General features: G+C 46.4%; 1 protein-coding gene across 1 annotated transcript in view; it reads left to right on the forward strand.

Moving 5' to 3' along the window:
* The window catches only part of LOC149325454 (calcium-activated chloride channel regulator 1-like), a 34,499-nt gene extending 9,721 nt beyond the window's left edge, over positions 1–24,778 (forward strand). Inside the window, exons 4-6 of the mRNA XM_089564292.1 lie at positions 6,345–6,451; positions 16,480–16,601; positions 24,646–24,778. Of these exons, the coding sequence (XP_089420418.1) occupies positions 6,345–6,451; positions 16,480–16,601; positions 24,646–24,778 (362 nt within the window). The remainder of the gene's footprint in view (positions 1–6,344; positions 6,452–16,479; positions 16,602–24,645) is intronic.
* Positions 24,779–25,012: the final 234 nt, after the last annotated feature.

Genomic DNA, 25,012 nt, shown 5'->3' on the forward strand with positions numbered 1-25,012 from the left:
CCTGATGGTATCACGTCAAAATTCCTTAAAAACACCAAATTTTATTCATCTATCATCTTAACAAAACTTTTCGACCAATCTTTATCCACCGGCTTGGTTCCTGATGATTGGGCGGTAGGGAAGGTGGTTCCCACACATAAAAATGGTGACAAGCATGATGTTAAAAACTATCGCCCCATATCTTTGACATGTGTTCCATGCAAAATTCTTGAGCATATCATATCATCCCAAATCGCTACCCATCTTGATTCTCAATCTTTTTTTCATAGTTCCCAACATGGCTTCAGAAAATATTATTCATGTGAAACGCAGCTGGCATCTTTCACTCACTTTCTTCACAGCGTCCTCGACCACGGCGGTGTTGTCAACTGCATATTTTTAGACTTTTCTAAGGCTTTTGACAAGGTATCACACACTCTACTCCTCTTTAAATTACAGCAACTTAACCTGGATCCCAACGTTTTTGCATGGTTGAGAAGTTTTCTTACTAATCGCTCCCAATACGTAACGATTAACGAAATCGACTCCAATTATGTCCCCGTTGATTCCGGCGTGCCACAAGGCTCCGTTCTTGCTCCCTTGCTCTTTCTAATTTACATAAATGACTTACCCACCAAAATTCAATCTCGCGCTGGCCTTTTCGCAGATGACTGTGTAATTTATCGTGAAATAACCAATCCCAATGACGAAAAGATTCTGCAATCAGACCTTAACGCAGTAACTGCATGGTGTCAGGATTGGTTAATGACTCTTAACTCTAACAAGTGTAACTTAATGCATGTATCTCGAATTAACTCTAATGTTTCTTCTTATATTCTTCAGGATTCCCCGCTTGAACAGGTAACATCTTACAAATACTTGGGCGTCTTATTTTCATCCAAATTATCATGGGAACAGCACATCAACTATATAACTAGCAACGCTAACAGATCTCTAGGCTATCTGAAACGTAATTTTGCGAACATTTCTTCATCTCTTAAATTACAATTTTATAAAACACTTATCCGTCCAAAGCTTGAGTATGCTGCTTCTGTATGGGATCCCGGCCTTGATCATCTGGTAACAACCATCGAAGCTCTTCAGAATCGGTCTGCTCGCTACATTCTCAGTAATTATCATCGTACTGCCAGCACAACTAACATGAAAAACACATTACACCTACCTCCACTCTCCTTGAGACGTCAGATACAGCGACTTTGTTTGCTCCATAAAATATACTACCACGACACACTTCACAATCTTTTACTCCACCGGCCCTCTTATGTGTCACATCGCGTGGACCATCGTCATAAAATTGGATCTTTCGCATGCCACACGAATACCTTTCATAATTCATTTCTCCCGCGCTCAATAACAGAGTGGAACCACCTTCCCGAAGATCTTGTGTCTATTACTGATGTTACATTGTTCAAAAATGCCTTAAAAGCTCATTTTGGTGTTCCTGATTAATCGTTACGCACTGCTTATTTATTTTTTACCCCCGTATTACTACTTGTATTGTGTTCTACAGTTATATTTTGGTGTTCCTTACTTGTAGTACTTGTATTGAATTCTTGGATGTTTATTGTTACCTTCTGGTGTTCCTTACTATTTTTGCACTGTTTTTGACACCCCTATATATATGTGTATATATATGTATATATATATATATATATATATGTGCCTGTGCTTTTATCTTAATTATGTTGAGTATTCCACTCCCCTCTGTAACGCCCGACCCGGGCCCTGAGGGTATTCGAAATAAATAAATAAATAAATATGTCTGACAGCACATCCTCCTTTTCTTTTCGTTGCGTCCTGCTCCGCCTTAGCTTGAATCGCATGGCATAATGTTTACAGTTTTTTGGGAAATGAAAACATGACACGAATGCCATACCTGCCAGCAACTTTCTTAATCCCATGTGGAAGTCGATGCACAGACGGTACTATCAGGGGTTTGCTTTGTTGTCCTTTCTTGTCGTTTTTTCACTGGCCCTTTACCGAGCGAATAATCTTCTCGCTGGTTCTACCGATCACGAGACCTGGATATCCGCTGTTAACCAGGATTTCCACCTGATAAGCAGCACTTTCCTTGATGCGATGGTGGCAAGACTTTGATGCAGCTCACTTTAAACGCGAGCCGGTGATTTCATCCTTGATGAGCTTCGAGTGTGCTGACGCAAAATTTGGTTTGGTTTATGGTGGTTTAACGTCGCAAAGCGACTCAGGCTATGAGAGACGCCGTAGTCATGTGCTCCGGATATTTTGTCCATTTCGGGTTTTATTTAACGTGCATTGACATCGCACAGTAAACGGGCCTCTAGAATTTCGCCTCCATAGAAATTCCACCGCCGCGGCTGAGATCGAACCCGCGTCTTTCGGGTCAGCAATCGAGCGCCATAACAACTGAGCCACCGCGGCGGCTGACGCAAACTTTAACAAGCCTATCGCGGAACGCGAACAGTAACTCCAACAAAGATGGTCCGTGTTCTCAGTCATCGAAGGTCCAGAAACTGCAACCCTCCCCCATTTGGAACCTCGTACGTGAACTTGAGGTCCATACCGCTATCCTTAAACAATTTAACTATGTATATTACCCTGCGTACGAAGCTGTCAAAGTTGTCGGCGATAATTAAGTATCATCGACGTAACGAAAGGCCTTCCGAAACAGGTCAACTGAATAAGATCTACCTTCTTGTTAACAAAGCTTAAGAACATGTCACTAAGAGCAGGAGCTACCCTTGACCAAATGCGCACCCCAGCTCGCTGCACGAAGAAACTGTCACCATAACCAATTCCTGTAGATTTCAAATAGAACGACAGAAATTTTAAGAAGGATTCAAGGAACACACCACACATTTCAATAAACCCTTTTTCATCATGGTCACCAGTGATACATCAATGGACGCACCCGATTAACAAGTTGTGCGGCATCGTATAGTATCCTGCGGTATCCTGCCACGAGTTGTTCTCCGAAATGATGGAATGGAAGGGCATACCTTCCTTATGCGTCTTCACGCCGAAGAAGGCTTACAGATGAGTTGCCGAGGCTGCCTTCATTGAAGACGCTAGACGTAGAAGGTTGTGGCTATGAAGAAGTGTCACTGCCTGCTTCTTCACTTCTTAGAAAGAACACAACAAACCCGTGATAGTACCGTCTTTCACATGGGATTAAAAAAGTTGCTGGCAGGTATGGCATTCGTGTCATGTTTCCGGCTCCCAAAAACTGCAAACATTATGCCCTGCAATTCAAGCTAAGGCGGAGCAGTGCGCAAAGATGGTTTGGTTTGGTGTGGTTTTTTGGGGTTTAACGTCCCAAAGCCACTGAGGCTCTGAGGGACGCCGTAGTGAAGGGCTCCGGAAATTTGAACCACCTGGGGTTCTTTAACGTGCACTGACATCGCACAGCACACGGGCCTCGAGAATTTCGCCTTCATCGAAATTCAGCCGCCGCGGCCGGGATCGAACCCGCGTCTTTTGGGTCAGCAGCCTAGCGCCGTCACCACTAGCCACCGCGGCGGGGCGCAGGGCGCAAAGAAAAGAAGCGGAGGATGTATATTAAAAAAATCACTAGTATGGCTCTGGCAGGTAGTCCCCACAGAGCAACCTAGGAGGCACGTGGTCCACCTAGGTGACGTTCCTTGCGGCGTCATCACAATCTGCCTCTCGGATGATGAGCAATACTGCCCTCCGTGGCAGGTGGCAGCTACATAGCTACATTAATGATTCTCGAGTGGGGAAGAGCAACTAGGATCGCCCAACGCCCATCGGTAACAGCACCTCCCATGGCAGGGCAGTGGCGCATCCCTAAATCGCCGCACCGCTGCGCATGAGGGGTATTATGACTCCCGGGAATATATGAGTGCATAATAGAGAACGACCTTCTGCATATACGGGAATTAAATCAATACGCTATCACGTCATACCCTTAAGCCAGAGATTAACTGTTCCCGGCAATTTTATTGCATGTTGCGGGTATATCCTCTTGAATTTCAAATAACCGGTATTACTTCTGAATTTCTGAATCGGATGACATTTCGTTTGGGTACTCTTTCATAGTATTTTTATGTTTCTAGTTGGTTGGTTATTGGGGTTTAACGTCCCAAAGCAACTCCGGCTATGAGGGACGCCGTATTGCGTTAATTTCGACCACCTGGGGTTCTTTAACGTGCACTGACATCGCACAGCACACGGGCCTCTAGTATTTCGCCTCCATCGAAATTGGGGCGCCGCGGCCGGGATCGAACGCGCGTCTTTCGGGTCAGAAGCCAAGCGCCGTAACCGCTGAGGTACTGCGGTGGGGCATTTTTTATGTTTCTGTAAGCAAGTATAGAATTTGAAATACAAAAGCTTGTCCCTTTTCATTAGTTTAAATGAAACCGACAGCGCATATTACCGAAATTCGCATGCCCACACTCTTCTTTACGACGTAGAAGTAGAACGAGCAGAGTAGTCCTATGTTTCCAGGAGCTCTGAAATTCATTTTGAGAAGCGCACATCAGCTCGTTATTCGCTACTGTTCGTTGTAATGAGCATCCGAGCGAAATAATACACTTCTAAACGATGCAGAGAACCCACATTTGTGCGCGAAAGTTGGCGAGCCCTCTACATCGAATTTGCACCCTTCTCTATCGTACGCTGCTGCGTATGTCGGTAGATGTGGCTGTTGGTAAGATTCTTTCGAGCATTAGGCATGTACCATACCCGCGGCCAGTCAGCGTCTTCGCTCTGGCCGGTCAGGAAGCTCCGCCCCCTGAGGAATTCCCGCGTGCGTCGGTGATGGGCCCGACGGCAGCGTCGACCTTTCAGCGTGCCAGAAGTGACGAGTGCAGTGCGAAAGGCACACAATTAGAAATTCAAATATTGTGTACAGGTAAATCAGCTTCAGCAAGCACATTAAAAAATTCTTACTGCAGTATATTTGTGTAGCGCCGTCTTTTGACATCTCAAGCATACCCCAACATTACTGAGAGCCCGCTTAATAGCCCCTTTCTGGCCCTCTTTAAGATTGGTTTCTCAAAGACGGCTGCTCCACGCCATTTCCGTCTTTTAGCACGTCTAGTATAATCTCTTATACAACAGTACAATAGAAATATGCAAAGAATATGAAAACTAGACGGAAATTGAGCGCCCACTACATCAATATGGTGCCCTTTTGTTCTGAAAATTGCACTGTTTCCGAACAAAGCAGTGGTTCAGGAACCTAGTGTGAGGTACACAGTACCTTCCGTCCCTGATCCTTTAGCTTTCTGTACAGTGAAAAATAAGTACAAATAAAAATGAAAATCAAATGAAATGAAAGTGCTCAAGAATTTTTCCGTCTCAGCAGGACCTTCTCCCTAGACTGTGGTTGAAAACATCAAATGGCAATCCAAGACGTATCGAATAAACGTTGCAGCTGATATTCTCAACTCTCGTTCTTTTTTTGTGGGCGATGGTTTCGTATGCCTGCAGAAACGTCCTAATGGTAGTGTGCTTCTCGGCCGTAGTCGCTCGGACCTGAAGCAAAGATAACCTATTACGAATGTGCTCCATGTGTTTTTTTTTTTCGTGAAACAAGGCTCCTTCACTCCAGAAAAATCTAAAGATGGGAAAAGAAAGTCCTGGTTTCTTACCTCATAATTGTTCTTGCTTTGTGGACATATTAGTTCGCCGTAAAGCACGAATATCAAATTGTGAACCGCGATAACTCTTGAATTTCATGCCGATTATATCAACTAGCTCAAATTTAACAAGCATTATTTTCGCGAAGAATAACTCTCTACTACGCATTCTGCTGACATGCTCATAAAAATATTGGAACATAGAAGGAACGAGGTGTACACACTGAAATGAACGCTTTATCATGTTAGATCTTTTCAGGATTATAAAAGTAAAGTCTGTAGTAACGGAGTGATCCAATCGGCGTTATTAATCACTCACCACCACAAACATTCTTTTTCTACAACACAACAACCACCATTTATTCCATGGGGGAGAAAAGGCGGAACACTACACACTGGCAACACATGGCAAGTCAACAACACAACACACACTCTGACAACCCGGTCCCCCCTGCGACTGTCCCGACCCTTTCCCAGGAAGGGCATATATTCCCCTCCGAGGTCGTCGTGCGGGGAGATTCGGCGCGTCCGGCGCCCAGTGGCCCCAGGGTAAAGGCCTAATGCCCTGTGCGGCTACCACCGCCCGTTCTAACGAAGTCATTGGAAGTTGGGCGTTAAGTGATCTCCTTTCTCTTAAAATATAATCAAAAGGAACTCTGAAATCTCTTTAAGTATGATGAAAACACCACGCATCATTTTTAACGCCATCGTTTTGGCTAAGCGAACTAAATGGGTAACTTTTCTTGGTACTGTCCATTGCAGCGCACCAATTTCTCTACGAGTGGGCCCGCTATCGTTATGGCGTCTTCGATCAGTTCGGCATATCTGGCGACGGTCGCCATTTGTCCCTATACTGTGACGATGGCTTGGTAAGCATGCGAACGTCAATTCCTTTTTTTACAGCCTGTAGCCGCCATGTAACCATGCGCTGCTTATCTGCTGCCTCCATACATGCGCTATAAATGGCCGCCAGATGTCGCCGCCAAGCTCTAAGACTTGAAGCAATCGGGAATATAGGACCACAAAGGCTCCCAAAGCAAAATAATTTTGGGACAGACTTTTGCCGCTGGAGAGATTACGATGGTGATAGCGTTGACGACAAGCATCGCGACGGAGCTAGACAAGCCACCACAGCGAAGCTCCCGACTGTACTTCACTTAAGCACACTTAAAAAATTTTGAGAGGACCTTTGTTCATATTCGAAATCAATCATAAATATCGGAGAAGAGTAGGCAGCTTAATAGCGTAGAATCACTCTCCTGGCGACTGTTGGTGGTCTTCGCATGGTTCTAATCAGAGTGACTCTGGATGTTTTGTCGGGAGGATATGCGCCGGCCGGGTATAGACAACGATTAATACATCGAGTTTACTCAACATTCTTGCACGGGGTGGGCCGTTTCAGCCAGACACGCTTGACGAAATAAATTACGCCAACGCGCACTTATCAGGCCACCGGCACAGCCATAGTCAGCAACCAATAAAAAGAGTTTCAGCTTGTGCGCTTTGTGTTTTGACATGGAGCGTTTCGGGAGCGTTCAGCCTCTTAAAATTCACTGCAAGTACAACCGGAATTGGTCGTCCTCTGTCAGCTCGTTTTGTATTTCGAGGAACTGACTTCTAGCTTATGTAAACTGTCTTACGCATGTCTCTATTCGCTTCCGGGTCACACAGGTAGGAAAAGGTGCATTTGTTACACAGAAAGAAAAAGGCGAGTCTGAGCAGATAGCACCAGTGTTCGAAAGTAAACGGAACCTAAAGACGCAGCGTTTTATCTAAATTGAAAACTGTCGATCTAGTTCTGAAATATCAAATGGATGCTTTTCACGAAGCAGCAAACACTGCGAGAGTGTGATCGAAAGAAAACAAACATTAGGTTGAGGTATCACACGTAGTTCGCTTTAAAGCAAAACACGCAAGGCTTCGTTCCTACGCGCACGTAGTAGGACGGTGTCTTCCAGCTTGAGACATGAATTTGCCGTCGAGTTTCCAGAGGTTTCTTGCAGATTAATGGAGAATATTTCCCGTTAGTGCCTAGCGGTAGTTGCGGTGTTCTAGCCCACGTCCAACGCGACACTGTCCGAGCAGTCTATAGTCTCTTTGTTTTCGCCCTCAGGAAACTAGTGACACCCAGCTTAGCATCATCAGTATTGTTCTGCGATTCTAGATTGTGCCTCGTTCTACCGTCCTGAGCTGGTTGCTGTAGCTAGCGTGACGTTGCCTAGCTTGAACTTTGTTATGTGTGAGGAATCTTATGCCGAAGTGTTGAATTGATGCTCGCGTATACCACGGACAAAATGTTGTTGTTCAATATCTTATATTCGTCTTCACTACAAATTTAAAGTCTATTTCCACGTCTTTTATTTTGAAGCTCTCCGTCAGACCACCTCATGGATATTGTATTTAGTTGCGATGGATTTACTGAATGCGGTGAAGAATTGATTTTGTTTAGTTGAGAAGTCTGTGCACCACACAGTTCTCGACTAATAATTTTGTATCATCTAACCACACTCCATCATTCTCACTGGTGAGTCGAGTACTCGGTTGACACTATGGCCAGCGTTCATAAGATGCTTAGGCTGGTAATCTTCTTTGAAGCACTATTCCACTTGGATGTAAAGGAATGCTAGTGCTACATTGCAGTTTAAATGGGCTGCTAGCCTCTTCACGTGCCGGTGCGTTGCGTCCTGCAAACTCTATGCAGTTTCTCAATTGACGTCCCTCGTTTATTTATACTTTTGGACAGAAATATTCGTCTGAAGTGCTCTAGAGTACGAAAAGTAATCCCAATTACCGCGGTGTCCGCTCGTCTTTAAAAGTCAATAAAGATTATTCCGGGTTTCTTACAGGTATGGAATAAAGGTACGGAGTTGTGTGGTTTCATTGATCCTGCTATAACTCCAATTCTAAGACGCGAGTTCGCGTAGTTCATCATCATCATCATAATCATCATAATCAGCCTGACTACTCCCACTGCAGGGCAAAGGCCTATCCCAGGCCTCTCCCATTACATGCCAAGCCCAAGCACATTTTGACGTGTTTTGTCAGGGACAGCAGACGAAGGCCAGATGGGTGGAAAACCGAACGTGGTTTATTCCATCACAGCTTGTAGTGGAATCCCCAGTGGCCGAGCAGCGCGGCTTATCTTATAGCCAGCTCTCGCGATCGTCGCGCCGCCGCTATCGCTCTAGCCACGACGATTACACAACACTCCTCCCCTTTTATTTAGAGGATGCAATTGTATCCTTATACAATAGTTAAAAGCCAGCTTCGTATCGCTCGGGTGGACGGCGATTTCTTGACGGGTAGCGCCTTCCAAGAGCCGACGTCTCGGATGTAGGGGCGGGCGCCGGAGGGACCTCGGGAGGCTGCAAGGGCACCGGCTCTTCTGATGCTGGCTGGTCACCTGTTTGGTTTGGAGGGAAAAGCAGGAACCCCTCCACGTTGTCTACGTCGGATGACCCTGGTGTCACCTTAGGGCTTGTGTTACCCAGCAGCTGGTCGAGGTGCCGACGCCAGATGAACTTGCCTCGGGGCGTGCTCACCAGGACTTTGTAGGAGACTGGTCCAGTGTTCTTGAGGATAGTTCCACGAACCCACTTCGGCGAGCCTCTGTAATTGCGAACTAAAACACTGTCATTAATGCAAAAACAGTCTCTGTTGCTTTTCCTTTGCTGCATTTGGGTGAACTGACTGACCCAGCTAACCCAGGCACCAGCTAACCCATCAAGAGGTTAGCTGGTGCCTCTCCTGTCGTAGGATGAGGCGTATTTCGGTATGCCAACAAAAATTTATGAAGTGCCACTTCGACAGATTCACCAGGAGGTGATTTGCGCAGAGACGACTTTAATATTTGCACAAAACGTTCAGCCAGGCAATTTGTGCTTGGGTGATAAGGGGCGCTCACGACATGTCTGGCCCCGATGTCCCGCATGAATGCCTTGAACTCTTCGGACACCAGTTGTGGCCCATTGTCGGACACTACCGTATCTGGCAATCCGAATCTGCAGAAAAGTTCACGCAAGCAAGCAACAGTACGTTCGGACGTTGTGCTCCGCATGACGAACACCTCTGGCCACTTCGAGTGGGCATCTACTACCACTAGAAATGTGGTTCCTCGAAAAGGCCCCGCGAAGTCCAGGTGAATTCGCCTCCATGGTGCGGTCGGCCATGCCCAAGGATGCAGAGGTGCCTTACATGGTTCATTACGTTGTTGCTGGCACGCTTGACAACTTCGTACCCTTGTTTCCAAATCTGCATCAATTGACGGCCACCAGACGTAGCTGCGAGCCAATTCCTTGCTCCGAACGATTCCAGGATGACCTTGGTGCATTTCGTCGAGAACAGACTCTCGAAGGGTAGACGGGATAACAACCCTCATGCCATACATGAGGCACCCTTGACACACGCTGATCTGCAAACGTCTGTCGAAAAATTGCTTTAGGCTTGCATCTCGCAGGTACGATGGCCAACCTGTGCTAGTAAAATGGAGCACCTTACTAAGCATCGGATCACGTGATGTGGCACACGCAATCTCTTTGGCGGATAGGGGCATCGACTCCAGGCGCAGTGCATAAAATGATTTCTCGCCTTCGGACGTGCCGTCTTGCTGGCCCTGGAGAGGGAACCTTGAAAAAAATCTGCCTCTGCGTTGTCACTGGACTTTTTCTACACGAGCGAGTGCTTGTAAGCAGACAAAGTGATAGCCCATCGCTGCAAGCGTGCTGCCGTGATCGGTGGAATGCCTGTCTTCTGCCCCAGGATGGTTTGTAACGGCTTGTGATCCGTGATCAATGTGAAACATCTTCTATAGATGTAGAAATGAAACTCTTTGACTGCAAAAATGATGGCAAGTGCTTCCTTTTCTAGCTGACTGTACTTTTTCTCAGCGTCATTTAATGAGCGCGACGCATAAGCGACCGGGCGAGGGCTTCCATCGTCCGCAACATGAGAAAGTACTGCACCCACGCCGTACTGGGAAGCGTCACAAGACACATGCAAAGGCTTATCGGGGTCGTAATGCGCCAGTATCGCGGATGACGCCAACGCATTTTTGACTTCCTCGAACGCCGCTTGGCACGATGCATCCCAGCGCCATGGATGATCGCGACGCAGCAGTTTGTAAAAAGGACTGGCCAGAGTAGACAATCGTGGAACGAACTTCCCGTAGTAATTGACGACGCCCAGAAACGACTGCAGCTGCTGCTTGCTTGTGGGCGCGGGAGCTTTCGTCAAGGCTTCTATCTTTTCTGGCGTTGTGCTGACACCTGCTACGCTGATAACATGACCAAGATAGCGCAGTTCTTTTTGAAAGAACGAACACTTTTCTTTCTTTACTCGAACCCCGCGCTTCGTCAACCGCTTTAGGACAGCTTCCAGATTTGCAAAATGCTGGTCTGCCGTCCTTCCAGTGATGAGAACGTCATCCAAATAGCAGCTGACGCCTTTCAGGTCTTCTTTGGAAAATGATAATTCTTTGGAAAATTCTTCGGAAAATGAATGGTGCCGATGAAACCCCAAACGGTAGCCTGTTTACCGCAAAAAGTCCTTTATGGGTATTGAGTGTCAAGTACTCTCTTGACGACTCTGACACCACCACCTGATGATAGGCTCTGTTGAGATCAATCTTAGGTATTCTTGGCCCCCTGCGAGCGCCGCAAACAACTCATCGACTCTCGGCAGTGGGTACCGGTCAGGTTCAAGACAAGGATTTAGGGTGGTCTTGTAATCACCGCATAGTCTTATGCCATCGTCCTTCTTTACTACTGGTACAACCGGTGTGGCATAGCTGCTCGTCGCAACTGGTGAAATGACTCCCATGCCTTCCAGCTTATTAAGCTCGGCCTCGACCGCAGGTTGTAATGCAAAGGGCACACTTCTTGCCTTCAGAAACTTCGGCACGCTACCATCTTTTAGCGACAACTCTGCTCTTTCTTCCGAAATTGTTCCCAGTTCGTCATTAAACAAACTCTGGTATCTGTCTAGAAGTGCGCGTAGTCTGGCAGTTTGACTCGAACAAGCAGAACCATCTGACCTGTAAATAGCGTTGAGCTCGAAGATACTGCTCCAATTGAGTCGGATGGCTTGCAACCATTGTCGACCTAGCAGCGGAAGTCCCTTTTCTTTCGTGATGTAGAGACGTAGCTGGGCCCTCTGCTCTCCGTACTGCATGGCCACGTGAGCGACTCGAACAGGCTGGACTATGGCTCCCTGGAACGTCCGCAGCTTCAGTGTCGTTGGCATGACCTTGATTGAAGGAAACATCTGCCGAAACTGATATAAAGACATGACGGACACAGTAGCCCCTGTATCCAGCTCCATGACAAAGGGCCGCCCTTCCACGTGCACACAAATTTTTATCGGAGCCAGACCAGGCGAAATAATTTCCTTCATGCTTACAGAAGCTTGAACGGGAACCAACATCTTCATCGAGTTTCGCCGCGCTCCCTTCGTCTTTTGCTGCTTGCTAGCTTGGCACACCCTTTGAATGTGTCCTTTCTTATCACATTTGAAACAGGTGGCTGCTATGTGCGGACACAGTCGGCTTGCAAGCTTCGCCGACCCGCAGCGATAGCAATTTCGCTGCGTCATATCGCTTTCCCCAACGGCTCTGACCTTGTGAACGTCTGGAACGCCCGTATCAGAGGCGTGCGCCTCTGCTACGCTCTTTTTCGCTGCTTCCATGACTAGCGCTCGTTCCACGGCTTTGTGAAAGGTTAGCTTGTTATCCTCCGTGAATAACACTCGCTGTATATCTTTTCTGCGCAAGCCGCAAACAAAACGGTCCCGCAGCGACTGATCGAGTGCGGATTCAAATTCACATGTCTGTGCCAATTTCCGCAACTGTGCAACATATTCCGAAATCGATTCAGTCTCGAGTTGCGCTCTCCTGTGAAATTTCGCGCGTTCACTAATTACCGACGGCTTCGGTGACAAGTGGTCGCCTAGAAGTTTCTTTAGCACGTCGAAACTTTTAGCTGACGGCAATTCCGGCGCTGTCAATGACTTGAGGAGACTGTGCGTCTTTGGGCCTACGAGCCTCAAAAAAGCGTGTACCTTGTCGTCCTCGGGGATGCGGTTGACCAGAAGAAACGACGTTAAGCGTTCCTCGTACGACGGCCAGTCGCTCGTAGACTCGTCGAAGGGCTCGATGTGTCCCAGTCGACCAACGATTTGCGTCACTGCTCCCGCCGCTGCCGAACCATCTGTTTCCATGTCGGCTTGCTGTAGAACTGGTCAGAATCCCATCCTCTTCGCCAAATGTCGTGTTTTGTCGGGGACAGCAGACGAAGGCCAGATGGGTGGAAAACCGAACGTGGTTTATTCCATCACAGCTTGTAGTGGAATCCCCGGTGGCCGAGCAGCGCGGCTTATCTTGTAGCCAGCTCTCGCGATCGTCGCGCCGCCGCTATCGCTCTAGCCGCAACGATTACACAACACATTTCTTCTTCTTGATTTTGACTAGGATATCATTAACTCGCGTTTGTTCCGTCACCCAGTCCGCCCGCTTCCGATCTCTTAACGTTACACTTATGATTTTTCTTTCCATAGCTCACTGTGTTCTCCTTAACTTAAGCTGATTCCTCTTTGTTATCCTCCTCGTTTCTGCCGCATAGGTGAGTACCAGTAAGACAAAGCTATTGTCGACTTTTATCGCGAGGGATATTGGCAAACTGCCATTCATGATATGAGAGAACCTGCCATATGCGCTTGACCCCATTCTAATTCTTCTAGTTATTTCTTTCTCATGATCCGGATAAGCGGTCTCTACCTGCCCTAAGTAGACATATTCTCTTACCACTTCCAGCACCTCACTGCCAATGGCGAACTGCTATTCGCTTGCTAGTCTGTTGAACATTACTTTGGTTTTCTGCATGTTAATTTTTAACCCCACCGTTCTGCTCGGCCTGTATAATTCATTGATCATGCTCTGCAGTTCATGTCCTGAGTGACTTAGCAAGGTAATGTCATCAGTGAATCGCAAATTACTTAGGAATTCCACATTAACTCTTATCCCCAACTGTACCCATTTCAGGCCTCGGAATACCTCCTGTAAACAGGCAGTGAATAGCAATTGCGAGTTAGTGTCTCCCTGCCTGATACCTTTCCTTATTGGAATTTTATTGCTGATCTTATGGCGGACTATGGTAACTGTGCAATAGTTATAAATATCCTCCAATATTTTCGCAAAACATTCTCCTGCACCCTTATTCTGCAATGCCTGCATGACAGCTGTGGTTTCCACTGAGTCAAATGCTTTCTCGTAATCAATGAAAGCTAAATATAGGAGTTCGTTATATTCTGCGCATTTCTCTATCACCTGACTGATAGCGTGAATGTGGACTATTGTCGAGTATTCTTTAAGAAAGCCTTCCTGATCATTTGGTTGATTAAAGTCTAGGGTTGTCCTGACTCTATTAGCGATTAGCTTAGAAAATACCTTGTAGGCAACTGACAATAAACCAATGAGTCTGTAATTCTTCAAGTCCTTTACGTCTCCTTGCTTATGAAATAATATAATGTTAGCGTTCCTCCAAGCTCCTGGTACACTCGTTACCAGATAGTCCGTGTCCTGGTAGTCCGTGTACAGCTTAATGATCGCCGGCAGTATGTCACTTGAGCTCCAGGCAATGGGCCCTGGCTTTTAGCCCCTTCAGGCACCGCTGCTTGCACCTTAAGCTATATACTGGCTCATTACAACGGACCTTATGGGTTTCTCGCCAGAATCAGTTACGCAATTTGTCAGATTACACGCCTCACCGCAACTGTTCACCGTTGCAGAAACGCTGAACTATCGAACCTGCCTCGCTTTATTGACTGCGACTCCTGCTGGCCAGCAATGTTCGCCCAGCAGATTTGGATGTGCAGGAGAAAATTGTAACGGCCGCGAAGACGAAGTAGGATTCGCGCACTGAAGACTAAGAATACCACGGGGCTCTCTCGCTATGAGCCCTCAGTCTGCCGGCAGCTTTCGGCGGACGCCTTGCGCAACCACGTTTTTCAGAAAAACTTTGAGAAGTAACCTTACTTTAAACATCAGAGCCCTACCAAGTATACATTGATTAGGTGATTTCTTCACAATGAACACAAATATTTCCTCTGCAATATTTCATCCCGTCAACACAACTCATTATTATTCAGTCATATTGCACGTGCCAGGAATCGAGGAGAATTCACCATGGGACGTGTTTTTACGTGCAAACTAGAAAGCAATCATGAAAAAATCACACCCACCTTCACCACGTAGGTCTTGTAAACATCTTTATGACAGCTATCGGCGCCAAGTTACAACGGCATACAAGTACCAAAGTGACTTTAATACCGTACCTGGTACCGTAGTGTGGCGGCAGGGAAGCAGTTGTCGCCTTTACGCTTTCCTACTGAGCGCTCCTTCGCGTGCTCTGCACTGTTTTCGAACAACGTGAAGCCTTTACGAGGGCAGCATTGTCAAATCTAGGAGTTGAATGGTAACCAAGACAGCAAAAAATAAGCGCCGAGCCCACGAGAATGTGGCACAAGGACCAAAATAACCAAACCGTAGTCATTTGCGGTGACAAAAACTGAGGACCCGAACTCAACTAAGTGACGAGATGACGAGCCGACATATCTCTATGGGACCGACACGGAAGGTCAGGGCCGGCAGCTCGCGGCGTAGACGCCGCTTCAGGCTGTAAGATTGCGCTAGCGAAACAAAGCATTTTTGTGACAAGAAAAGCGTTGTTCTTTCCAACGAAGTGTACTATCGTGGACAAAAGTAACTGATTGGCTTCATAGAAGCGACCCGCGAAGCATTGGACCGATCTCTACACCAGAAGTGCGTCGTCAGGTGACGCCTGTATGCAGTGCGGCAAGATTCGGGACTTACAAAGGGAGTGCTTACTTCGCCTTTGATAGTACTTGACTAAAAGGTCTTTAAATAGCCATAACTTCTATTGTGTTTTTGGTTTTTAATCGCAAGTATGTGCTCAACTGATATGTTTCGTTATAATGTTTGTGCGCTGACTTGATTTCTGCACTCCAGTTCCACTGGTGCTAGTACATGTCGCTGGTATTTGCTTCTAGACCGCGTTCGAGCTTCATACGGATGACACACGTCAGTTGATGTTGACCGCCACTTCACAGGCACAAGTAGCTGTCGTACTTGAAGATGCTCAGGGAGCAACGACGTACAGCGCTGTCAGTGCGCCGTAATGCACCACTGTCTACCGCACCCCTGGCGTCTGTTGAATCACTGCTTGCGAACCGGTCAGAGCGTCGGTGACAGCGGACAGTGAGAATGCGAGCCCCGCATTGGGTTTTTCTCGGCCCTGGTTAGGTGGCGCTGGAATGCACTTCAGCCGTTTCGCTATTATTTTGGGTGCTTTCGCAGTGCTTCCTGCATTTATTTTGTCTGTTGAACGCGTAGTCTGTATTTTTGGCAAACGTAGAGCATTCTTAATTTTGTCAGCTTCTCGAGCGCACGATAATAGTACGGTTGATCGATGTGCGCAAAAAATTAGACAATCCACGGATACGAGAGAAAAACAAGGACATGCCAACTGTCCATGTGTTTTTCGCCTGTTGTTGTGTTTCTCTCGTGTACGTGGATTGTCTAATGTTTTGCGCTCATCGACCATCTGTAGTATTGTCATGTGCCAACTAGGCCCAACAGCACTGTTGTTGAGCACAGTTTGGCTACGGAGCGGGTGGGTATAGCTCGATTCCAAACTGAATGCCTTATTTTGTGTTCTCTGATGCATAAGAACGAAATGCGCTGATCGTGAAATCGTAATCTTCTTCTTCTGTTGCACTGCCATATCCTAGAGGGCAATTCATGGATGTCTTACGTCGCGGATAACACTGAGTGGATCATTAACATACTCTGTTTTTTAGAAGTCACACCTGGCGATTATATGCACAGGTGGCGCAGTTCTGCGACAACACCACTAATAAGGACAACGCAGGGGCGCCAGGCAAACACAACTCGACCTGCGGCGGGAAATCTACGTGGGAAGTTATTACACAAAGCGAGGATTTCAAAGGGTACGTTGCATGTAGCTCAAAATGAATTTCTATTCACGAGCCAAAGATTCGGTATTCGCTGCGTGGGATATGGTGTATTACAGGCAATGGCTTGGTGTTTACTTTCTTTCAAGATGGGGCAACCTTACAATGCAGAAATGCATCCAACGGCAACATTTTCGCTTCTTTGCCAGTAGATATTTTGGCCGTCCGTCCACACCACGCGAAGGCTCGTGAAAATGAAGCACGCGAAAAGGTTTAGTTTATCTCTCGAACTTTCGAGGACTCGAACCCACGCCTTTGGGATGCCACTGTAAGAACTGGTGGCCAGGCTAATATACGGCGTTACTAGTAGATTTCCCTGTCGTGTAGTTCGTAGAAGCTTACGCAAAAGGAACTTGATCACGTAATAGTTGCACTTAGGGCGTCATAAACAACAGGGTTAGTTTGGTACGCAGTGAAGCACAAGAAAGCAAAAAGATTTAAAAAAGACACAGAAAAGGAGTTACATTTTATATGTTTATGAATCCACATTACCCTCAATGAATGGCATGGCTGCTACAAGTCCCGTAACGAAGAGTTTGGTTTAGTTTATTGGGGTATAACTTCCCGGGAAACTCAGGCTGTGAGGGACGCCGTAGTGAAGGGCTCCGGAAATTCCATACCTGCGGTTCTTTAACGAGCACTGACATCTCACAGTACACTGGCCTCTAGAATTTCGCCTCCATCGAAATTAGATCACCGCGGCCGGCATCGAACTCGCGTCTCTCTGGTCTGCAGCCGAGCGCCATAACCACTGAGCCACCGTTATCACGAAGCGAACAACGCAATCTTAGACACACACAGCACCTGGAAGAGTGAGACCATGATAGTGCTTAACCAACTAGCCTGCCAGAACATCTTAACGCAATTATTTGGCGACAAACTTATTGTGTTGTTCCTTGTTTCTGCGTAAGATCGAAACAATAAAGAGCGCGCACATTTTTGCAGTACCATGATCTCTACGTTAGCGTAGCTTAGGCGGCAAATGATGGGAACTTTAGTCTTGGAATGTCACAAGCATAAAAGAACCGGCTGTGTGAGAGTTTAAGTTTTGCCATGTGATACATATTTGTGCTAGCATTTCAGATCATGGCTTAATGGTCGAATAAATCTGCGAGGGCATTGTGGCGTATACGCAGCGCCAGGCAGGGTGTAGCATGTAGATATCACCTGCGGCAGCGGTAAATTTACAACACAAAGGCGATTACCTGAACGGACAGTACACCCTCCAAGGCAAATCCCTCAGAGCGTCCTTTGTCCGGATCCCGTGACGTCAAGCAGGGTAGGGTGAAGGCAGTGCACAACTAAAAGTCACACCGCCCATGACGGCATGATCAAGCTTCTCCGCAATGTCACAGCGCTCATAAGAGAAGCCTTCATATCTTCGTGGATTTAATCGGTAATTTGTTACTAATTTAAATGTTGGCGAAAAAACATAAAATCGACCATCGCGCACTTATAAGCTTCACACATTCCAGTATATGAGTCTCCTTGACTGCTATAAAATTCTATCACCTTCCTTTGAGATATATAATTCATTTCATTTATTGCACCACTCAGGGCCAGAGGCATTACAGAGGCGGAGTGACAAAACACAAAAATAAGATTACAAAATACAACAAAGAGACAAATTTAAATAACACCCGAGTATACAATGCTAGTGATAGCTTCGCGGAATATCTCATAATTATTGATGTCTGCAATATCTATAGGAAGGGGATTCCAGTCATGCGAGGTACGCAGCAAAAATGACTGGGAAAAATACTTGGTGTTAAAAGAAACTAAACCGACTTTATGAATATGGTCAGTACGATGGGATACATAAAATGGCTGTGAACATATAAATAATATATATATATCGAATGTAAATCGTTGAATATAAATCGTTTCTACCGATGCTATGGCTGTATAAACTTTCTGTCGTTCTGCCATCCAGTTTATGGGTTCACGGTATATCGTAAAGATTGACAGAATCGTTTTACTTCGTCGAGGTACCTAGAAAGACTGGCGTGAGGTTTTACAAAAGAAACCACATATAGGTAAAGCTACAGTCACGTAAACACAGTCTTTTGCAATGTCATAGTGAAGAACACACTGCGAAACGATATTCCCCTTAAATGTTTATAAGAAAAGTGTTAATTGTAATTGTTATTGTGCTTAAGATGTATCACATTTCATTTACCGCGCTTAGTAGCCAACACCAGCGGCAACGAGAGCACTTTGAAGGGTAAGAAGGGCTGAGGAGGCGAAACGAACCAAGCCAAAACGGAACTTTTCCAACGGCTCTGCTGTAGCCTACTGTATTTTGCATGTGTCTTCTTCAGTGTTTGGAGCTTTGCGTGTGACGTTACGCCATCCACAAAGCTCACGACTTTACCAGACCGGCCTTGCCGCAGTTCTTCCACAGGATACCTTCTTGTTGCTTTTTGAATTAACATTGTGTGCGCTATTAACACTTTACATCACAAGTGCCAAAAACGTGGCAGTTTTCTTTCATTTTTTAAAGCGAAAGCTTTACTACTTGCTCTTTCAAGCCTTCTGCCGTGACGCGGCGGTGCCACCATTGACCTTTCGCATGACCTCTGTGTGACGTCACGCCGAAGAGCTGGGCGACCATCTCGCGCCGTCTGCGAGTAGTGGCGGTGCCACCACCGGCAGCCTTGGATTAGATTAGATTACATTACATTACATTACGTTAGATTAGATTACATTACATTATATTAGATTAGATTAGATTAGATTACATTACATTACATTGGATTGGATTACATTGGATTGGGGTTGATTTGATTCGAGTGGATTGGATTGGAGTGGACTGGACTGGACTGGAGTGGATTGGATTGTATAACTGATGCATCACCACAAGTCTAACCACAAGCACCACCACCAGCTACACTACCAGCTGAACCATGGCGTAGGTACGGATATTGCTTTCGCAATTACTGGGCTTAACCAAGCTAAGCCACAGCGAATTTTTTCTCTCAAGTATGAAATGGGCTGAGGAAATCCCACGCTCCTAGCTGACACGCACATGGCAGCTGGGGCTTGTATTCGCCGTCAATAGATGCCGCCCTGGGCACCATCATCATCAGCTTGACTGCACCCACTGTGCGAAAAAGATCTCTTCCATATCTTTCGAATTAAGCCTCTCCTGTTCCAGCTGCAGCCACCCTATCCCTGCAAACTTCTTAATTTCATCCGCCCACCTAACTCTCTGCCTACCCCTGCTATGCTTGCCTTCTCTTGGAAACCAGTTCGTTACTGCGAAGGACTATCAATTATCTGGCCTTCGGATTACGGGCACCACAGGAGAAAATTTTTAGTGTCGAGATCGTGGACCCCGGAGGCAGCCGCGGCGGCCAAGGCGGTTACTGGCCCTCCTTTCTCTAACTTGCTCAAATCACCATACGTAACACATTGTTGAGAAGAATAAGAGCCGTTTTTCTGAAGTTAGCGAATATACTCATGCAGTTTATTTCTTCTAGGACTGCTTCTCGCCAACAATTCCAGCTCGGTCAGCTTGCATACACGTTTGTGGCACCCAAGAATCTGACAGGACAGCAGCTTGGGCATGTTGTTAGCGCTTGTCTCTTGTCCCGGTGTTTTGCGCTGTTCTGTCACAAACCAAGAATCTGAGTCTGACCTTACAGAGAAATGCGTGAAAAAGTACGATTTTTCGTAGCGCTTGTGTCAGTTTAAGAGACGCATTTAATTTCTTTGCCTTAAGTGAACCTTGATACACATTGTCCAGATGCGACTTCAGTACATATATTGACATCAAAAAGCGTTTCATTGGTATGCTCATACCGCCTGACAAGAAAACAAAGCCCTGCGCCGATTCCAAAAAGTCGAGTGAGGATAAAATTATTGACTAGCGACGCAACTTCGAGAGTGCGATACCACATAGTAACCTCGCGACGGCGTTCACAAGACCAGAATATAACGCATGAGGGTGCCCTCAGTTGGTTTCCAGACTAGCTTGTAATTCGAATTCGGTATCGACAGAACTAATGTTCACATGCCTGTAAAAGCTTCGCACAACAGTATGCTATCTGACAAGCTTGCTACTTGGGTCACTACACTTCTATGCCATGTTGTCGTAAAGCATGGATTAGCCTGCAGTTATCAAAACCGACATTACCACTTCCAATAACAGATTAAGGCTGGTAGCCCCAGAACATAGTCTCCTTGCAAAGCTTTCCCAAATTTTTCAGCCACCTTCTCAGCATGTCGCAGGGGTTCCGGCCTCTTGAATTTGGTCTCCTGACCAGTGCATTCTGATAGACCTTGCCATCAGAATGTGTGGTTCTGTTCCAGGAAGCTATGAAGAATATTGACATGTTTCAGTAAAGAGCAAGTATTGACTTATTTGCATCCACCCTAGGGCAGCCGAACAGCTAGAAAAGAAAACTGCACAGCTTTCAAGGAATCTTTATAGATGAAGAAAGATTCGAGCTGGTCAGGGAATCGAACCCAGTACAACTGCTTGTCCAGGGCAGTCGTTCTAGCATCGAAGCTAGATCGAATATAAGATCGAATCGATCGAGTGCATCGAAGCTAGCGAGAGCGGCTAGCAGACGGTAATATAAGATCGAATTGATCGAGTGGAAACGTTATTAGCGCACTGTTCACAGGGATACCCCAAGCTAAAGAACATTTGTAATAAGGGGATAATATTGCTCTTTAGCATCCATCCCTGTGCAGCCATAGCTATAGGTGGTGGTCGCGGGCACAGTCCCTGAACAAGGAGGAATTTCTCTACAACTACGAACTTTCAAAGCTATAACGCTTTCCTTTGTAGCCGTATCTCTTCGCTTGTGTAGTTGCTAATGAGCAACTACTCTCTTATTAATGCGAAAGCTCTCATTAGGGCTCACTTGTCGGATGCTCGGTGTTCCGCCTTGTAGAAACTGGTGGCACTCCTGACGCCATCAGCAGAGAAACGATCATGAAGTTTCTTAAATTAAATTTCCTCAGAAGCGGGTTTCGGTGCTAGGCCGGCGCACAGACATCCGCTTGACATGTCGCTTCATTAGAGCACTGAGCCTATGCCGCAGGAGAAAACCCCCAACGCTGAATTGCCAGTTTCTCACGTTGGGTGTGAGTATCGTCATCTTCAACAACTACCATTCGGGCGGCGCAAACAGATCAGCTTGCTGCCCACTTCATTTGAGCACTACATCATCGGCGCAACACAACACCCCTTGCGCTAAACTGCCAGTCTGTCGCTCCGAATTTAGGTATCGTCGTCTTCATCAACTTCCATTCGGGCGGCGCAAACAGATCAGCTTGCTGCCCACTTCATTTGAGCACTACATCATCGGCGCAACACAACACCCCTTGCGCTAAACTGCCAGTCTGTCGCTCCGAATTTAGGTATCGTCGTCTTCATCAACTTCCATTCGGGCGGCGCAAACAGATCAGCTTGCTGCCCACTTCATTTGAGCACTACATCATCGGCGCAACACAACACCCCTTGCGCTAAACTGCCAGTCTGTCGCTCCGAATTTAGGTATCGTCGTCTTCATCAACTTCCATTCGGGCGGCGCAAACAGATCAGCTTGCTGCCCACTTCATTTGAGCACTACATCATCGGCGCAACACAACACCCCTTGCGCTAAACTGCCAGTCTGTCGCTCCGAATTTAGGTATCGTCGTCTTCATCAACTTCCATTCGGGCGGCGCAAACAGATCAGCTTGCTGCCCACTTCATTCGAGCACTACATCATCGGCGCAACACAACACCCCTTGCGCTAAACTGCCAGTCTGTCGCTCCGAATTTAGGTATCGTCGTCTTCATCAACTTCCATTCGGGCGGCGCAAACAGATCAGCTTGCTGCCCACTTCATTTGAGCACTACATCATCGGCGCAACACAACACCCCTTGCGCTAAACTGCCAGTCTGTCGCTCCGAATTTAGGTATCGTCGTCTTCATCAACTTCCATTCGGGCGGCGCAAACAGATCAGCTTGCTGCCCACTTCATTTGAGCACTACATCATCGGCGCAACACAACACCCCTTGCGCTAAACTGCCAGTCTGTCGCTCCGAATTTAGGTATCGTCGTCTTCATCAACTTCCATTCGGGCGGCGCAAACAGATCAGCTTGCTGCCCACTTCATTTGAGCACTACATCATCGGCGCAACACAACACCCCTTGCGCTAAACTGCCAGTCTGTCGCTCCGAATTTAGGTATCGTCGTCTTCATGAAGTTCCATTCGGGCGGCGCGAACAGACTAGTTTCGCTCGCCTCTTCATTAGAGTAGTACGCCATATCTGCGGGCGAACACTCCGCGTGCATGCTTTCGCTTTCACACCACGCCATTAGCCTTAAGTGACATCCGGAATTTTGCGCTGTAGAGTAGTAATGCGGGATAGCACTAAGTTCTTTAAGGCGCAGAAGACCTGATGAAGAAAAGCGGAAGCGTAAATACCTCGAACCACCTAGATATAATAGAATTGGCCGTGTTGTGAGCTCACAAATAAGCTTAATTTAGTCGGCATGAGAAAGTGTTATACGAAGAGAAGGGAGCGTTCTCTAAAAAAAAGGTTCCCTATAGGCTGTAAAGAGGAAGAAAGTCATAAGCAGAAATCAGTTGTACGCGCTAAGAACCAGAGAGATCAGTGTCATCAGCAGTGTCATTTTATAAAATGGTTGAGGTAGCGGAGAAATTGCACAAAGATCTCTGACGTAGCCGATACATTGTGCACTATAATGGCCGAAGCATCGGTTCTGAAGGAGGCAGAGCCGTCTAGTCGTTCACAGGGAAAATGATAGAGAAAAACAGAAATCAGGAAGGGCGTCACGCAAGCAGCCACAACATGAACTATCTCTGGTAGTGTTCGCCACGTGTTCATATAATGCATTCGGAGACATGGATTGAGAAGAGTAGGGGATAAACATTAACATGAAATACGTTTGATATATAGATTTGACGATAACATTGCATTGCTATATAACTCAGGCGTCGAATTGGAAAGCAATATGAGAACCTATAGTGACGCAAAGCGGTACGGTGGATCTAAATTTGGGCATGCAAAGAAGTACGGTAATATTCATCAGGCTCAAAAGGAAACAGCGGAAAGCTTATCGGTGTGCCACGCTCGAAGTGCTAAGGTATACCACCTACTACGGAATCGTAGTGATCGCAAATCCACACCACGACTCTGAAGTCTGCAAGAAAATATAAATTAGGCGGCGCGCATTAGGCAAACACTCTACAATCATGCATGACAATTTACCAGTATCCATGAGGAGAAAAGTATAAAACAGCTGTATCTCACCAGCGCTCACCTACGGGGCAGAAACGTGGAGGCTAACGAAATGAGTATAACTAAAGGACATCGCAGCGAGCTATGGAAAAGATAATGATAGATGTAATGTTAAGAGGGCACAAGAGAGCAGACTAGGTGATGGTACAAGCTTGAATTAATCACATACTAGTCGAAAATTGGCCTTGAACAGGGCATGTAACGTGGAGGCAAGGTAATCGATAATCGATAATTATAGCGAACAGTATACCAAGAGACGGCATGCGTAGCAGGATGCGGGTGCAAGTCAGATGTTAGATGAGACCAGGAAGTTTGAAGCGATATAGTGGCCGCAGCTTGCACAGGAGAGGGTTCCTTGGGGAGATATGAGAGAAACCTTTTTCCTACAATGGGTGTAGTGAGCCCGATGAAAACCAATCCACTCTAGCCTCGGGGATTTCACTAAGCATCTTACTAAAAGTTTCAGGGCGAGAAAGGGCGAAAGAAAAGCGTTACTTATTCGATACTTCTCCTCATTGTGGCGCCGCCCAATCCACTTCAGGAGCAGTCTTGCTCACAATGGCGCTAGCTTACAAAAAGTTTTCCATCCCCAATTATTATCGTTGTTCAAATCATAACAAAATACATTTGCAGGCTCAGCAACAAACTTAAGAACCCTCTCTGTTTTGGTATTCAGTCTTCATGTTCCGCGATATTTTTCTCTTTATTTAAGTATTGATTATTCTTATAGGGCAACATTTTTCTCTTTCAGGCTGAAGTCCTCGCTCTTAACGAAGTCACTGACTACCACCTTCATACTGACGCAGCGCCCCAGAGCCACCAGCATGGTTTTCATCTTCGATATTGGCGACATGACAAAGGTTTATAGCTTTCATACGCAGTGATTTCTAATTTTTGTTTTACCAGCTGCCTTTCGGAGTAATAAACTGCAAAACTGTTGTATCTATAGCGTATGCGTGCTGCGCGTTTATATCGGCATTTACATCCAGGGCCTTGAGCAATGTCAACCATTTCTTCTTCGGGTGTCGTTTACCTAATTAAGCCAAAGTACTTCTTTCTCTAGCATCGTCGAATCCGGCAGTGGGGAAATTAACGAGAAATTTATTATCATTAAAGTG

Source organism: Amblyomma mixtum, chromosome 10, assembly GCF_055824585.1.
Source record: "Amblyomma mixtum isolate Tamu chromosome 10, ASM5582458v1, whole genome shotgun sequence".
Classification (NCBI taxonomy): domain Eukaryota; kingdom Metazoa; phylum Arthropoda; class Arachnida; order Ixodida; family Ixodidae; genus Amblyomma; species Amblyomma mixtum.